The 18,886-nt window shown below is 30.8% G+C and overlaps 1 protein-coding gene across 1 annotated transcript in view; it reads right to left on the bottom strand.

Annotated features, from left to right (window-relative positions):
• Positions 1-235: 235 nt before the first annotated feature.
• The window catches only part of LOC143055167 (uncharacterized), a 44,481-nt gene continuing 25,830 nt past the window's right edge, over positions 236-18,886 (bottom strand). The window contains exons 10-13 of the mRNA XM_076228306.1: positions 18,607-18,644; positions 1,569-1,637; positions 1,156-1,245; positions 236-456 (exon numbers count right to left, since the gene is read on the bottom strand). Coding sequence (XP_076084421.1) covers positions 302-456; positions 1,156-1,245; positions 1,569-1,637; positions 18,607-18,644 — 352 coding nt within the window. The 3' untranslated portion in view covers positions 236-301. The remainder of the gene's footprint in view (positions 457-1,155; positions 1,246-1,568; positions 1,638-18,606; positions 18,645-18,886) is intronic.

Below are 18,886 nucleotides of genomic sequence, written 5' to 3'. Positions count from 1 at the left end.
GTAAAAGGAAACGGTTCTACTCATTTGATCTATAAAAAGCAGGAAAACAACTTTTAACTGGAAATAGCCTCGTATGTTTACATCCTTAACACCAAATGTTCGTTAAATTTAGCTTAACGACAACGACCATAATATTATATTTAAAAAGTTGTCTCATGATTAAATAGTTCTTTAATTAAATGTATATGATATAACAAATATATTTAAAATTTAATGTACAATGTTAATATATATAAAAAACAATAGTGTATGTTTGCCACATATAACGTCTATAGAAATAATTGCAGCTTTAAGGTTTCTGCTAATGAGGAGGCAATACGTTCTGTGAATAGCTGCCAATAAAATTTCCCGCTGGTCTATAATTAGCAACAACAACGACACGACCATTTCCTCTTGCCTTTCCTATTTCCATCTCCTTGGTATCCTTCCATACAACTTGTGTAAAATGACCATACGCTGTATAATTATAAAAAATAGTATTAACATTAACAACGTAAAATTACCAGTTTAACTTGTGTTAAGATACTAGCATTAAAACTTCATTACCGTATGTGTAAAGACAATGTGTCACCCTTTTTTACTGATGAAATTAAAAGTTGATGCATGCATAGCACGATACATTTACTAGGTTACTTCCATGTCTCTCGTATTTTCTACTTACATAATTCACAAAATGTCCTCTATTGAATATGTTACTTCGACTACTTTCATTGATATAACAATATGTTTCTTATTCGTCTAATGTTAGTTTCATATTTCATGGTGAAAAGAAATAAACTAAGTAGTTTAAAACGTTTATAAAGTTGACTAAAATTCAAGCCGGGTAAAACTACTGCACGAAAAAAAGAGGGCCGAAAAATGTCAATCGAACATTTAAACTCATAAGTCAATAATAAACTGACAGCCCTAGGACAAAAAAAAGAAATAGACAAAAGACAAAAAGAAGGTAACGAACAATAACATAGGCAACTAAAGACTTAGCAACGAACCCTACCATTAAACAGGATATTAACAAGAAAGGTAAACAAAACCTGCTCCAAATTTGAATTTTTACATATACATCATCGTTCATTAATAAAAGCATATAAACACATGCGAACCATACGTTTTGCATACTTCATCTTTTTCTAAATCTTGAATTGATAAGTAACGTACCAGGTACTCGACCGAACTCTGGTGGCTCTTTTCCATAGTATGATCCATAATTTTCTATTTCACTGTACCACGATTCTGTAACATCTTTAGCTAAATCAAAAGTTAGATACAAACAATAATTAGTAGATCGACGAAAATGTTGTCACTGACTCTCCTAATGGATTACACATAATGCTGTTTTCTGAATACTTAATGTTACAAAATTTTATAGTGTAAAAGAAAATGCTTATTAAAAAATAATGTATGTGTTTTTTTGTGGTTTTTTTTGCTGCGCATGTTTTTATTTTGTGTCCTCGATGGATACCTAATCTGTTTTTCTTTTATAGTGTTGTATATAAATCACTGTAAAAATACCTATAAATGCAGTGCATCCAAAAGGGCATCGTGATATCTAAAATGCCATTAATTTGTACCTGAATAGTCGAGGTCTTCCATTGTTCCCATCATTTCTGCTATATTTTCACCAGCTCCAGGCCTGTGGTCTAAAGAACTATGCCCCGTCAAATTATTTGCAGGAAGATGATCAGCCCATGTTTGAGCCAATTGCGCACAAGTCAGCTGCGCACGTCAATGCTGGTACGCAATGTTTAGCCAGTAATCCATTATGTGTCTTTAAAGCTTGTTCTGCATAGTCACCGGTTGGTTGGTCTTGTTTGGATGATGTATTTGGTTATGACATTTTTCCTAGCAGAATCTCTTTTGGTTGAGATGATTTTGACGATAAATTTAGATTCTTCAAACCGTTCTCATTAACGTTGTTGGAGTTTACATAAGCTTGCTATAATAGAAAAATATACGTACAAATATCACAGTTCGTCAAAGTAAGCTCGTGTGTGATTACAGTAAAGGTGTATTCCTCAGACATATTGATGACTTTTTGCTACTTCAATCTGTTATTTACTCCATTTCAGTATTGAAGTTTGTTTGTAGTCAACCCGAGTTGTTTGCCCTATTCAAACTAAAGCGGAAATGTATTAAACCTATATACAAAGTGGTTGCATGATTATCAGAATGTTTTATTGCTTCTATATTTGACTATGAGATTCGACCTATTGATGTAGGTATCTTTAAATTGGACGATTGATAATGAATAGATGTAACCTCAAGGCTCTGTTTTTCGTTATACAGTAAACGATTAGTGTATCAAGTCAGAACTATGACAGTCATCTTTCTCTCTTCTGATACGTTTGACCTTTTGATTTTGAATTTTTAAGCGAATTTCCTTTTTGAATTTTCCGACAAGGTTTTCCTTTTTTGATATTACAGCGCATTCAATCAAAAATTGTAAATTGACATTTTTATGATTAATCTGAAAATCAATGTGGTACATTTCGCCATTCTATTTGCAAAAGAGAGATAAAGAGATGACATATATTAGAGGGATATTCAAACTCAAAGTTTAAAGTAAACTGACGACGCCACGTAAAAAAAAGCAGACAAACAAGAATACAACAAAAAACAGAACTGAATACTGAGCTCCATGAACCGTACCAAACACTGGGGTGTTCTGAGGTGTTCCAAAAGGTGAGGTCAAGTCTTTTCATATATTGCAGTTACTGTGTTGCGTTAACAGTACAATAAAAGTGATTAGTCGAAAGATCACATCATTACAATGGGGGCATGATTGTAGTTATGACATTATGCATTTACCCGCTGAACATGCATTCCCATTAGGTGTTTTTATTTTAAAAGAGGCCTGACTGTTTTATTCCATTCGACTCGTTTTACAATATAACGTCTTTGGTGTTGAACTTGTAAATGATTTTCACATGTGACATGGTCGTATGAATAAATGATATTCCCATTAAAGTGTTGATTATTATAAACAATATGATATTTTGAGACTGTTTCATTATTCACTTGTCAAATGTAACATTTAACAATTTTATACTTTTTGTTCTAAGACATATACTTTTATCATCAGCCTGAACAAATATCTGCCGACAAATTTTGAAACGTCGATATCAGAACTAAACAAAAGGCGGAATCCAACAAGGTATTTAAAAAGTAACAAAATATGTTCAACCATTCTTGGAACCGAATAGTGAACCATGCGTTGTGTCTAAATCAGATTTGGGATATGGTAACGTAACATACTATATGTTCCTTAGTTGGTGGGGTGGGGTACCTTCTACTACCAACTCTCTAGTCTTAACCTATGATCCTCCATCTGAATATGTGAATGTCTCCTCTACGTTAACAGTTGTACTTGTCTTTCAATTTTTTGTGCAAGTGTTAGTTTCTACTTTTGTCAACTTACTCTTGACTTACATGATGTCTGAAAATATATTACAAAACTAATCGTATTTAAAAAGTAAAATCACAAAAATACTGAACTCCGAGAAAAATCAAATTGGAAAGTCCCTAATCACATGGCAAAATCAAATGATAAAACATATAAAAAACGAATTGACAAGAACTGTCATATTCCTGACATGGTACAGGCATTACAAATTTAGAAAATGTAGTAAAGCGTATGTGAAGATGACCATAATGACATAACTGCAATTTTAGCAAACACCACGATATAAAACAATATAAAGAACGTTTTTCCAAACTTAAAGAAAAAAAAACCAGACTAACTTATCATCGTAATATCATAAATATTTCTGAAACTTGATGATGTACGTGTTTCTCGTTTCTCGTTTTGTTTATATAGATTAGACCGTTGGTTTTCCCGTTTGAATGGTTTTACACTAGTAATTTTGGGGCCCTTTATAGCTTGTTGTTCGGTGTGAGCCAAGGCTCCGTGTTGAAGGCCGTACTTTTACCTGTAATGGTTTACTTTTTAAATTGTTATTTGTATGGAGAGTTGTCTCATTGGCACTCACACCACATCTTCCTATATCTATGATGATTAATAACTACCCTTTGGATATCTTTATTTGAGTAAGGACAAAAATGAACAACAGTATGAGGCCAAACTATAAAAAAATGTTTTTTAGTCTCGTTTACTCATCTTAAGAAAGATAAGCTGGGAAACGAATGGTTATTATAAAAAAAGTCAAGATTTGACAAATTGTTGAAAACGATTTATTGCTTTTGAAAGCAACTTTAAAATAACAGGTAAAACAAGAGAAAGGGCATATGTCAAATGTTTAAAACGAATATTTCATTTTGAACATGGGTTATGTTATACTATACGCTACTGGAAGTTAGCCACCAGTTCCAGAGATTTATGTTTTTAATTCACAAAATGCATGTCAAACTATAAAACAAAAACAAAAACAAGCAGAACGTGTTCCATACAAAGTCCTTGTAACCTTCCATGTATTCACTCGTACGAATAGGCAAAGGACTTTCATTACAAAAAACTTAACCAACGAGATCAAGTTTTCATGAATAAGGCTTCATTAAAGCAGATACCATCAAAGCAGGAGAAGAAGCATCCAATTCAGGACAATTTCATAGTCTTTGAGTTTGAGTGTATAATCGGTGCCAAAAATGGATGTAAGAAGAAGTTGATATAGATCATACAGACCATACAGACTATGATTGGGAAATTTCTCGTGGAAAACTTCGTCCAATTTTGATGGAACTTCCTCCTGCACCTGATAAAAGTTTTATCATTATAAGATGCAACTGTAAGCAAAACTGCAACACTAAATGATGTGTCTAGACAAAATGGTCTTCAGAAGTGTTCTGTAGGATGCGGTGAATGTTGTGGTTTGAATCGTTCTAATTCTGCTCCCATTGCTGAATCTGACTTTACTGATGAAAAGATATTTGTTGTATACAGAAAACTATGAAATAATCTTTAAAAAAAATATTTCCATGTATCTTGTCATTCACTTTTAAATCATTATAATTTTGGTCAATGAGACTTTTTACCTCTCATTATGCATGGTCAACACGCTGCTCAGTTTCAAAATAAATAGCTTTCAATAACACTAGTATATATTGATAGGGGATTAATTGAGGAATCAAAATAGCAAAAATTAAAATAGGGGTCAATGTGGTTGTTTTTGAGATATAAGCCATTAGAATTTTGGCGGGAAAATGTTCTCTCTTAATTTTTCATAGCTTTATCATTGACCAGTTAAAGTTCACAAAAACTCTTAAAAAATAAACAAGATTTTATAAGACTTTAACAAATGGCGTATAATTATGCATGTAAATGATTTATAAAAAGAAAAATTGGGGTCGATGGGCAAATTATTTTAAGGCATTCAAATGGATAAAACCAGAATATTTCGAAATCTGACAAAAATTCCAAAACATGACAAGCAAACATCCTTAAAATCACTTGCTGGTTAACATAGTGTGAATTTAAGCATTGTACTTTTTCATATAGAGAATATAAATTAATTTTCACTAACATCTTAATTGATTTCTGAAAAACTATGAATTTTATCAGTTTTTTCCAGTTTCTGACAATTTTGGGCCAAATTTAGCTTTTTTCACCCAAAATCAGCTATTTTCAAATTTGTTTAACTATGAATTTTGGTTGATTTTGTTTGATCTGATTATTACTCTATGAATATTTGAATTTTTCTATTTTTAGAGTGATTTAAAAACAGTTAAAATTCCAAATTTGTGTTTTTCCAGTTTTTAACGATTTTTTGATGATTTTGGTAGATTTTACCCAAAATCACCAATTACCAAATTAAGTATTGCTGTAAAGTTTTAGAATGGTAAGAATAAAGGTTTTTGTCTTTTTTAAAACTATCAAATGAACCTCTTTTACCAATATTTATATTTTTGCTGTCCTGTTGGTAATCAATTCACGCTTTGTAAATCTCAAATTCCAACAAAAATCGGATGTTTTCACCTAAAATTTCATGCTTATACAAAAAAAACTATTTTTTTATAATTTCATTTTATAAACACTGTATAGCCTGTTGTAAAACTTTTTATTTGAAATGATTATCATCAATAATGAATGTTTAACAAGCTTTTCCCAGTTTTTCGCTATTTTTGTCAAATTTTGCTATTTTTCACCAAAAAAATCCATTTTCCCACTCAGATATTTTGGTAGACTTTTAGTATGTTACAAAGAAAGCCTTTTAGAATTGAAAAATACCAAAAATAGTTCTGTTGCAATTTTTTTGAGGTTGGCCACATTTTTCATCTATTTTGACTACACTATTATAAATGTCAATTGGAAGGCTTTGTTTAAAAACATTATAGATATATACAATGTAAACATGGGGTTTTTAAGGGTTAGTCAACCAATAATTTTAAATTTGAACAATATATAAGTCAAGGCTCATTTGATTTAACAAACGTTACTCTTATCTTCCTTAGTTTAAATATAGAATTTAAATTATTTTCATATTGTCTTTTGTTTTATTTAACAAGAGGTACGATGTATGCATTCATTATCTACGACTTCCATCATGTTTATATATTTAACTGAAAATATCTGAATGGATAATCTTGAAGACGCGTGTTAATGCGATGAAAACGTTATTTAACCAAAAGGATATCTAATATAAATGCCCATGAGACAACTCTCCACTAAAGATCAAACGAAATTGATTAAAATAATGATGAGCAACCGTATTTACGTAAACAGTGAGAAAAAACTCCTATCGTTTAGTCATTTATTAAAGCCTTTACTTAATAGTTATAAAAGGTTCATTTATTAAAAAAAACAGTTGGTGGCATGACACGGGTTATGTTCTCCTTATATATTATATGATGGTATGATACTAAACCCCTGACGGGAAGTATTGTGCCTGATATTCATATAATGAAATCATAATCTTTCAATCAGTTAAATTGAAGTATGACGCTGGCATGTCAGTTAACTGCCAGTAGTCTGTTGTCATTTATGTAACTATTATTGTCATTTTGTTTATTTTTTTGGTAACATCTTTTAACATCAGACTCGGACTTCTCTTGAACTGAATTTTAATGTGCGTATCGTTATGCGTTTAACTTTCTACATTGGCTAGAGGTATAGGGGGAGGGCTGAGATCTCATAAACATGTTAAACTCCGCCGCATTTTTGCGCCTGTCCCAAGTGAGGAGGCTCTGGCCTTTGTTTGTCTTGCATTATTTTAATTTTAGTTTCTTGTGTACAATTTGGAGTTTAGTATGGCGTTCATTATCACTAAACTAGCATATATTTGTTTAGGAGCCAGCTGAAGGACGCCTCCGGGTGTGGGAATTTCTCGCTACATTGAAGACCTGTTGGTGACCTTCTGCTGTTGTGTTTTCTACGGTCGGGGTGTTGTCTCTTTGACACATTCCCAATTTCCATTCTCCATTTTAAGGATTATAATTTAATACTCCAGACACGCATTTCATCGATATAAGTACAAAATTGAAGAGCATTGAAGACACAAAATTCCTAAAAGTTGTGACAAAAATGACTACGATAATCTATTCCGGGAATAAGAAAATTCTTAGTTTTTCGAAAAAATTAAGCCCACCAGCAGTGGGATCGACCCAATGATGTAAATAGTTATCAAAGGTACCTAGAGTATAATTTAATAATCCTGACGCGCATTTCGTCTACATAAGACTTGAAAGTAATTCAAATAAATCAACTGAAAAAAAACTAGTAGAAATTATGAATGATGTAGATGTGCATATTGACAGGAAATTATGATTCAATTTTTTTTCTTCTACAATTTTTTTTTCTTACACATGTAATTTTGTCATTTTAATGTTATATTTAACATTGCTGTAAAAGCGGGAGGTTTGGCATTCCACACAACCAGGTTCAACCCACCATCTTTTTCGTAAAAGTTCTGTACCAAGTCAGAAAAATGGCCTTTGTTATATTATAGTTCATTTCTGTGTGTGTTACATCTTAATGTTGTGTGTCTGTTGTGTGCAAGTTTTCCTCTTATATTTGATGCGTTTCCCGCAGTTTTTGTTTGTAACCCTTTTTTTTCTCGATCGATTTATGAGTTTCGATCAGCTGTATACTACTGTTGCTTTTACTAATTAATGTTAAAAAGGAATGAAAAACAAATTTGCAAAACAGCAACAAATGACATCTACTGAGTTACAGGCTTCTGACTTGGGAAAGGTGCATACACAAACATTGTGCAGGGCTAAAAATGGTAGCGAGATCCCGGAACTTTCACTTATCTGAGACAGTGGTGTAACAGTACAATATAAAAACTATAAAAATCAGTTAAAAAAGCTTAACTCATCAGATGAATTAAAATAGAAATAAAAATATCTTAAACACAGAGTGAATGTGGCTAGGCTTTTGTACATTTTTCTGAGTACAAATAAAAAGGCTGATATAATAAGCTGGTAAAACAAGATCAAGTTTAAATGGTAAATATGTATAACCAAAATTCATTTTTCTACTTTATTATTTTGAACATAGCTTTTATGACATTACACATAACTGATAGTCAGTAATATGTTTACAAAACTTTGAATTTTTCGTAAAAAACTAAGGATTTTCTTATCCCAGGCATAGATTACCTTAGCTGTATTTGGCACAACTTTTTGGAATTTAGGATCCTCGGTGCTCTTCGGCTTTGTACTTGTTTGGCTTTATAAATATTTTGATGTGGGCGTCACTGATGAGTCTAATGTAGACGAAACGCGCGTCTGGCGTACTAAATTATAATCCTGGTACCTTTGATAACTATTAGGAGAATTTACAAAATGCATTTAATAATAACTGTGATTATAAAATTTGTCAAATTTTGTAATGAAAATAAAGGAAAGAAAACAAGTAAAAACTGTTTCCTCAAAAATGTCTCTCTAGAAACTCTGTTTATTCATCCGTATGCATAACGACAGGGTACCTGGATAGACAGACTGCGTGATGTTGAAATGAACGTTTCATACAGATAAATCGAAATCGTAAAGATGACTTGCACAATTAAGAGATAATGAAATCACATATTATAATAGAAAATTCAAAAACGTGGCCTAAGATAAAAAAATCACTATGTTATCTCTGACACATTCCCCATTCTCATTCTTAATTTTATGAACATTAAATAATAAAAAGACATTGAAACACCACAAAATGTGCCTTACCACCCAAATATTTTTATCAAATGATTCATAGGTTGTCTAAATCTTTCATAAATAAATTTCAAACATCGAAAGTACCAATTTTTCTTCAACAGATTCGCATTGTGACAAGAATGTATTTTAATGGAGGCCAAAATATTTTAAATCCAAAACTTATTAAATTATGAAAAGCGTATAAATTTAACAGTACATGTATACAAAATACAATATAACTTTGACACTTTGCGTTTTAATAACTTTCATTTCGAAACTTTGTTTGACAGATATACAGAAATTCACAATGTAGTTAACAAGGTACTCACATTGTTAGTCAATCAATACTCTTAAGTTAACAATATATAAGGCTTAATCATTTAAATTATAAAGTATTACACCTAATTACATAATTTTAAATATAGAATGCACACTATTGATATATTGACTTTTCTATATTCAAAGAGATGTACAATGTATGCATAAAACTAACAAAATGTTATATATTAAACTGAAAATTTAAGAACACTTGATCCTTGAATACGCATGTTGAAGCTATAAACATGTTTATCATCAATTAGCAGATGTGGTATCATTGTCCATGAGAAAACTATCCACTAAAATTTAAACGAAGTAGATGAAACAACAGGTAACTTCAATATAGAGAAAAAAAAATCTACATCGAATAGTCGACTATAAAATGAAAAAAATCCATTGTTAACATGATATTTTCTTTAATAATGAATTATGTGTATCAAATGACCTGAAATATAAAACCCTACAAGTGGCGCCTGCATTTGTTACATATCTCATTTTCTGGAATAAATAAAGGCAACAGTAGTATACCGGTGTTCAAAATGTATAAATCGATTGAGGAAAATCAAATCCGGGTTACAAACTAAACTTGAGGAAAAAACATCAAATATAAGAGAACTACGACACAACAGAAACACAACACTAAAATTTAACGCACTCATAAACGAACTATAATATAACAATGGCCATTTTCCTGACTTGGTACAGGACATTTCAAGAGGACAATAGTGGATAAAACCTGGTTTAATCAAGATAATGAATAAAAAAAAAAGTGACAAAAGAAAAAAAAAACATTATTTTCTTTAAATAAACACCTGTGTATATATTTTTAATAATTAATCTACACATTTTTACACTTTTATTTCTCACAATATTACATATAAATGTTATTACTACATGCATGCTAACAACTTTTATTAAAACCTTCACTATACGGTTTCAGTGAATCAATACATGTTAAAAATTAGTAAATATTATACATACGCACTGACATATAGACAGAATTGATACAGAAAATACTAAATACAGTTTTTTTAAATGATGATTTCTCTTTGAATTTTGTAAAATTGTCTCAACATCAGAACATCTGGGTGATATATATTTTAATGAAATTCATGAGATCTGTAAAGTACTCTGGTGCTGTTTTAGAATTGTTTATAATATATACCAAAGCGAAATTCAGTCTCATGTCAAATCAAGAAATGGCTTGAAAAGAAAAACCCCAACAAACAAACATACAGTACGCAGAACAAACCATTTAAAAATATCTTGAATAATACAAACCCCAGCACAATTGAGTTCGATCACAGGTGCACAGGAAGGGTGAGAGTTAAGACAAAAACAAGTAGATTTGCAATTGCCAGCAAAAGCGGAAGGCACCCTATTCTCCCAGTGTCTATGTCAACACAATTATTTGAAAATTTCAAATTGACACAGCTTATCGACACACAAAAAAGATGTGGTAACGAGCTACAACGTATAAATAGGTAATTAGTATAGGTCAAAGTACATCTTTCAACACGGAGTCTTGGCCGAAAGCAAAAGGCAAGCATTCTAGGGTCTAAAATTATAATGTTAACAAATTTAAACAGGGAAACCGATACTAAATCAATATAAACTAGAGGCTCTCAGGACCCTGTGTCGCTTACCTGACTCTACTTTGGTTTTGGAAATCATGTAAAAATAGATGAAAAGCCTAACAGATACCCAAATAATGATTTAGGATTAATATTGACCTTGTAATTTAATAAAAAAAATCCTGATGACCAACTTGAACAGTAAATAGGCAACAAAGTAGCAACACTCGGTCAGCACCTAATAAGGAACAATCATGCCATGTTTGGTTTTATTCCATTCAATTGTTCTCTAAAAGAAGACATTTGAATGAATTTTCCATAAGGTCCTATGTTTGTCCCCCCTGTCGGTCATATTGATCGTATACCAGCTTCAAAGTATTAAAACTTGGTCAGCACCTTTCATGCAATTTTTTATTTCATTCCATTTTGTATTGACTTCGTAATTTAATAAAAGAAGAAAATCCTGATGACCATCTTGAACAGTAAACAGGCAACAAAGTAGCAACACTCGGTCAGAACCTAATATGGTGTTACAGTTGTGATGTTGATACTGCACTTCCAAAATATACATGTACTGCACGGTCATTGAAAATAGTCTGGAAAAGGTATCATATTCATTATTTTTAATTACAATTTGAATTTAAATAAAAATCAACAACCACAAAAAAAAACTTATTGGTGACAGGCATATCGACCTAAGTCATAATATGATAGATGTTTGATGCACACAATTTTCCCAGAATTAATTTGAGTCCATAACCACATCTGCACGTCAAAGATAAACCAACTAGTAACGTCAACAAGCAATGTCTTAAAATTTGCTGCCGGATTGAAACGGAAAGGATTCAAAATAATCGAGGTAAAATTCATTCACTTTTTAAATAACCGGTACCAGTCTGTTGGCTTTTACCCAAAAATTTGAAGTTTTAACGCATGCATATTCTTTTTTTTTTCTTTACCGTTTGAAGATAATTGTTATATAGGTTTTAATGACACAGTATTCTAAGAATTGTTTTATAAAGATAACAAAGTGTGATAACCTAAACTTGTATCTACATAGTATTAATTTTGATGCCCGGCCTACAATAGTAGAGGGGCATTATGTTTTCTGGTCTGTGCGGCCGTTCGTTCGTTCGTCCGTTCGACCGTCCGTTCGTCCCACTTCTGGTTAAAGATTTTGGTCAAGGTAGTTTTTGATGAAGTTGAAGTCCAATCAACTTAAAACTTAGTACATATGTTCCCTTTGATAAGATCTTTTTAATTTGAATGCCAAACTAATGTTTTTAATCCAATTTTACGGTCAACTTAACATAGAAAATGATAGTGCGAGTGTACTTGGGATACATTTATGTACATGTTTTTAACGGACGTAAACACCTGCCCCTAATTTTTTCACCGACTATAATAACAGATGGATAGTTTTTAAATCTAGTATTGTTTATATCAGAATCTTTTTCACAGTTATTAATCTAATCCCAATGTCACGATGACAGGCTTATATTCAAAGTCCAGTTAAGGTAGATAGGGTGTCTTCCTCCATCTTGGATTTTAAAATACTAGAAAATAAGGTCTAGATCTTTGATGAAATGTGCAAATTTTTAGAGTAGTAGGTAATTCATGTGTAAGAATTTTCATTATAATATAGAAAATACCATGTTTGATCATTTTTATGATTGTATTTTACAAAAAAAAGAATTCTTTTGTTTGATTAATTTTTTTCCAACTTTGTAAAATAAGGGGATGCAACTCAAATGCAAGGGCAGATAATTCAGATAGTGTTACTTTTACAATAGAATGTGTTAGGAATTTACCCATTTTTACATGTAGCAAGAAAACGAGTCTGGTGACCCCATTTTTTCTTTTTCTTATCTGAAAGCATAATATTGGAGCTATCTTCTCATATTTTATCTCAAAATTCTATGGTGTGGTTTGCTTTTTATGGCGGAAAATTGGGTTTTCCATGCATAATCTATACAAAATCTTGAAAATTTTGCACAACCTGTAGTGTGAAAATAAGTCCGGTAACCCATTCTTTTTATCAATGTTTTTAAACAAGCAAGATATAAATTACATTTTGGCAAATTATTAAAAAATTCTATGGATTATAATTTAGACACCCCATCTACCTTAACTTGTCAACTTGTATCATATTAAAAATTAAAACTTCGGTGAAATGTTATCATTTCACGAATTCATTTGTGAAAAATAATTATTGCATTACAATAATCATTATAGGACTGCTGTTTTTTTTAAATAAACCAAATAAACTAATATCATATTACATTAAAACTTCGGTGAAATGTTATCATTTCACGAATTTATTTGTGAAAAATAGTCATTGCATTACAATAATCATTATAGGACTGCTGTTTTTTAAATAAACCAAATATTCCTGATGTAACGGACAACAATATAATATGGGTTATATATATGTGTTATCAATTCATGAGACACAATCGCTACATGCACAGCAGAACAATTTGCCGAAAATTGAGAGAAATATGTGGTACACAAAATAAATAACAACTGTAATATTCCTGAATTGATACAGGCTTTCTTATGTAGAAAATAGTGGATGAAACCTGGCTTGATTACTAGCTAAACCTCTCACTTGTATGACAGTCGCATCAATTTCTATTATATTGACAACGATGTGTGAACAAAACAAACAGACATACAATTTATGGTTAAAAAATGTAAAAAAACAAACAAATATGTAACAAGGAAGTGAAAAAAAGCATAATGAAATGCTCAATTCTAATGGGTCATCAGAAGATTCGTTAAGTGTATAAAGGCATATCAGAAATCAAACTACACATGAGAATTTCTATAAAAAAAATATATTGTGTTAACTAGGTACAATGTATCTTCTTTTTTTATTTGACAATTATGGAAGTGTTTTACAACAAATATTTTGTATACTGTTCTTTATCTTTTGATCGTTTGTTGTTGCTTTGCGTTTGACAAATGAGTTTGAATCTATCGTATGCGTCATTAAATAAGTGAATACTTCTAGTTGAAAACTTATGATCAAAGGTTGTAAATCCCGTAGGCAAAATTTCATGCAAAATTTATTTTGAATATGTTCCTATAGGTTAACTTTTTTGCATATCTTAAGTATAATGTTGACTCGTAAATACTAACACCTAACCACGTTAGTACATTAAATTAAAGCTACTGGAATCTAATAAGTTTGTCCAGTTAAGATTTCTGTGGTGCGATGATATCCGATAATCAATATGTATTTAAATATTTTGTCCTAGACAATAGGTATAGTTCTCCGAAATTTATTGATATTTATCCGATAATCAACATACTTTTGAATATTTGACAATACCTATTTTTCTAAGAACTATATATATATTTCATCTGGAAATAGATATTTTTTAAACTTAAATCAATTGCAATAAAGGCATAAGGAACTAATCGGAAATTTAAATGACGCTCATTTATAAACTATTAATTTATTTTTTTTTTTAAATGAAACACATAATACAACATTCACACTTCATTAAATGCATGGGTATCTACATATTCATGGATACAGCTTCATTTATTTATCTGAAATATGTGTTTAATATTTTAAGAATAAACTCTAACGGTTTGGGTACCTTTCCGTTTCGACTTGAGTAATTTAAGGACTTTTTTGGTCACGTCATTTTTAATCGTTGGGTTACTTTTGTGTCGTTTGGTTCCTCTTATATTTGAGTGTGAATTCATATTATTATAAGACGTGTCACGGTACTTTTCTATCCCAAACACATGTTTTTAGTTTTGATGTTATATTTGTTATTCTAATCGGATTTTGTCTTATGCTTAGTTCGTTTCTGTGTGTGTTACATTCTAATGTTGTGTCGTCATTCTCCTCTTATATTTAATGTGTTTCCTTAAGTTTTGGTTTGTGACCCGGATTTTTTTAACGAATTGTGAGTTTTAAACAACGGTATACTACTATTGCCTTTATTTAATCTGAAACTTTTTTAAAATTTATATTTTCAAATGCTTCTTTAGAATTTTTGTCTTTTTTCTAATGAAACCAATAAATAGATTTATTTCAAATCGTATATAGCGAAACGCAACTGAACATATGTTCAAATGAACAATTTTTTTATCTGTGTTTTAGTCAATGTATTACCTACAAAATCTTTTTTGAAAGTGTCTTTATCGTATTTTGTATCAATTACAACATATTCTTTTTTTCATTGAGTAAAAGTCCAAACACGTTAATGGTTAGTCCGTAACAGCAGCTAAATTAAACTGTATACTAACGGGTAAAAACGAAAACATCTGTCCTATTCCTTCTATTCAATCATTTTCCGACGACAAATGAAGGTTCAACCTGATCGTATAGCTTACCTAACCTGTAACGTATATGACTGTTAAAGTGTCCTTATATTGATATATTTGAGTGGACCCAGGCAAAATTAAATGACTACTGATCAAGGTCTATGAAAGGTCCTGAAATAGCATGTCAAATTTTGTCGATGTAAAATCACTGAGAATCTACCATGATAAAAACGTGTCCTTCTTTATTTATTACCAAAAGAAATTATGCTGTTGAGTATATTTGTCATTTTATTCTACAGTACTGTATATTTAACCGTTGGTCACATTATAATGGTTCAATAACATTCGATCATTGTATTATTCAAATGATATTAAACCATTACATATACTATTTATATAGTTGATTTCATGAACGCGTTCCCTTTTTCCAATTTAAACACGACAGATATCGATGGCCTTGAGAGTTTAAAACTACGTACTTAGTTTTCATATTGCGTATTAAATCCTCAGTTCAAAGTAATTAACAGTTGTGTTGTAACCGAATTAGCATTCATTACATTGAAAAAATGTCATAAATAAAAAAAGATTAAATAACACGGATATATAGATTTCATTATTAAAGAAAATATCATGTTAACAATGTATTTTGTCACAGAACTATTGTGACTGAGGTAATGTTTAAGATATTATATTATAAAATATTTATTTGAATATATATGATATAGTATGAATTGGTTATATTAGGAAAAAGTGTAATACAAAGCTGAAGGACGTTAACTACTCTGTTTCAAAATAACAAGCTTATAAAAGACTGCTATAGATTAATAGTATATATATTATGGAACTAATAAAAACAATGAATAAAATTCCAGGCTCGTATATGTACGTTTGTCCATGTCTTTGAGATGTTTGCCAAATAATTTTTTTCTCTCTTTATTTTTACTACTTTATACATTGATTTTCATTCCCTTAAAAAACTTTTAAAAATACCAAGGTCATTTTACAAACTTAACAGTTTGAAATTGTTTATTCGAGATACATTTAAGATAAATAGAATATGGGGATGAAAGCAGATTCTGAGATCATACTCTTGAATCCCTGTACTGTACTACATTATACTATTTGTTGTGGCAAATGATTCCAATTAATCACTGTTCGTGGATAAAATGAATATTTATAACTGTCGTTAGATGTATGTATTTGCCTAAATGAGTGTGGATTGCTATGTCTGGTTCTATTGTCTAGTGGGATCAAAAGTTTATGTGTAGGGACTGCAATAATTTCGTGTATAATTTTGTAAAGGAAGACTGAATCGTAAACGCCTAATTTCCAGTGGGTACAAATTTAAGTCTGTCATAATTTCAGTAACTGAACTGGTGTTATGGAAGCGGTTGCATAAAATGCGAACTGCTCTTTTCTGATCTTTTTCAATTTGTGAATTTTGCTGTTTTTGATGTGGATCCCAAAGGGGTAGGTTCAGTAAGACCCCTTTTTGGCCCCAAAATATAGCAATTTTACAAAATTTTTAAAATGTAAACCTTTAGTTATTTATTGGACAGTACAATGCTTCTGCTACATAAATATGGGCTGTTTTTGACAATACAATGCACATATATCCGGTACTAGCACCATTAAGTCATGCTAAATTACTGAAATCCTCATAATTCTAGCATTTTAGTTAAATTTTAGACGGTTTTCGTGTAAAACGAAAGTGGCCGCATTCTTGTTCATCCTTAATATTGAAATGTAAGTTGTATTTTATGATAATACATAACATATATAAAGGTTGAGGATGGACACGGATGTGGCCACTTTCATTTTTACCAAAAACCATCTGAAAAGTGACATTTTTCGGCATATTAGGTAGGTATTTCATATTTGAGCTTGAATCGGATCGTTTTTAATGACTAAATCTGTTAAAATCTTATACATAAACTAATTAATTCAAATAAAATAGACACTTAAGTGTTTAAAAAGTGGTCAAAATCTTTCGTCAGATGAACCTGAAATTTGAGGCCAAAATCGGTCCTTACCGGACCTACTCCTTTGTATTCAGTACTCTAATTTTAGTCGGACAAGAGCTTTAAATGCAGGAGTTTTAACTTTAGATGAGGCCTTTTTAGGTTTCAACGAATAAATCCAACAGACTGATTTGCTTTTGATGTCATGTTATCGATATGTTTGTCCCATTTTAAATTTGATTGAAGAGTTAAGCCCAAATATTTTGTAGAGTCGACTTTTTCTGGAAAGTAATTTTGTAAGTTATAAATGAAGTCTAAAGGTTTGCGTTTTTGAGTTAGAATGAGAAGGTTGCACTTATCAGGATGAAAATACATGAGCTAATCCTGCTCCCACCTGTGGGCCGCTTCTAAGTCACACTGTTATTTATTTGTGTCATCCGTTTTTTTAATTTCCCCTATAAAAATACTATCATCTGGAAACAATCTGCATGTACTATGTTCAGTGTTTTCTGCCAAATCATTGATAAATATCAAGAATAAAATTGGACCAAACACTGTGTCTTAAGGTACCCCAGATGTTAACAGAAATTTTATTTGATGTAAGAACTACTGTTTGTGTACTGAATCTTGAATCAATGGAATGCATTGCAATTCATCATCAACTAAGTTGGTATTAACATTTCTTAAAGAGTTTTCATTTTTCATACACCGGTGACAATTCGATTGTGTCTTGCTTCATACATTTCTCAAGCTTATATCTTAAATAACTAGCGAATTTTATTTCACATAATAACTGAACAGTAGGGCGTATTAACATCTGAAAGGACCAAAATGAATATCCCACTTTAGTTTGATTGGTAAATGAGGATCTAAATCCTGCAAATCTTTGCAAAATATTATGTTTCTTTAACGGTTTATAAGTAATATAATGCATATTCTAAATTGTTTCTTGTCATGTCGGGGGTTTATAATTGCCGGAAGAAAAAACTCCATAATGTTAGTCTTTCATTTGCTCCATCTTGACAACCCTCGGTCTGGTATACGATAAGAAAGACCTTATAGTATGCAGTATCTTTACCATTATTAAACAACAACTATAAATATCAGATGGATAATGGTAAAACACAAAAATACTGAACTCCGAGGATAATTCAAAACGGAAAGTCCAAAATCAAAATCCCAAACATAGCGAATGAAAAGCAACTGTCATATCTCTGGCTTAGTACAGACATATTCTGATGTAGACAATGATTGATTAAACCTGGTTTTATAGCTAGTTAAACCTCTTACTTGTATTACAGTTGCATCAATTTCATTATATTGACAACGATGCGTTAACAAAAAAATAAAAATTAATAGGTAAAAGGAAAAGGTTTTACTCATTAAATCTATAGAAAGCAGAAAGAACATCTTTAAACTGGAAATAACATTGTATGTGTATATCCTTAATAACAAACGTTCGTTTTATTTAACTTAACAACACCGATCAAAATATGTTTTTTAAATAGTTGTCCCATGATTTATTATTTCCTTTACCTAAATGTATTTAATATAACAAATATATTTTTAATTCAATGTACAATATTTCTATATAAAAAGAAACAATAGTGTTTGTTCGCCACATATAACGTCCATAGTAACAATTTTAGCTTATTCTTC

Source organism: Mytilus galloprovincialis, chromosome 12, assembly GCF_965363235.1.
Source record: "Mytilus galloprovincialis chromosome 12, xbMytGall1.hap1.1, whole genome shotgun sequence".
NCBI lineage: Eukaryota > Metazoa > Mollusca > Bivalvia > Mytilida > Mytilidae > Mytilus > Mytilus galloprovincialis.
Note: the sequence above shows the minus strand (reverse complement) of the source record. Positions and strands in the feature narration are given on the sequence as shown.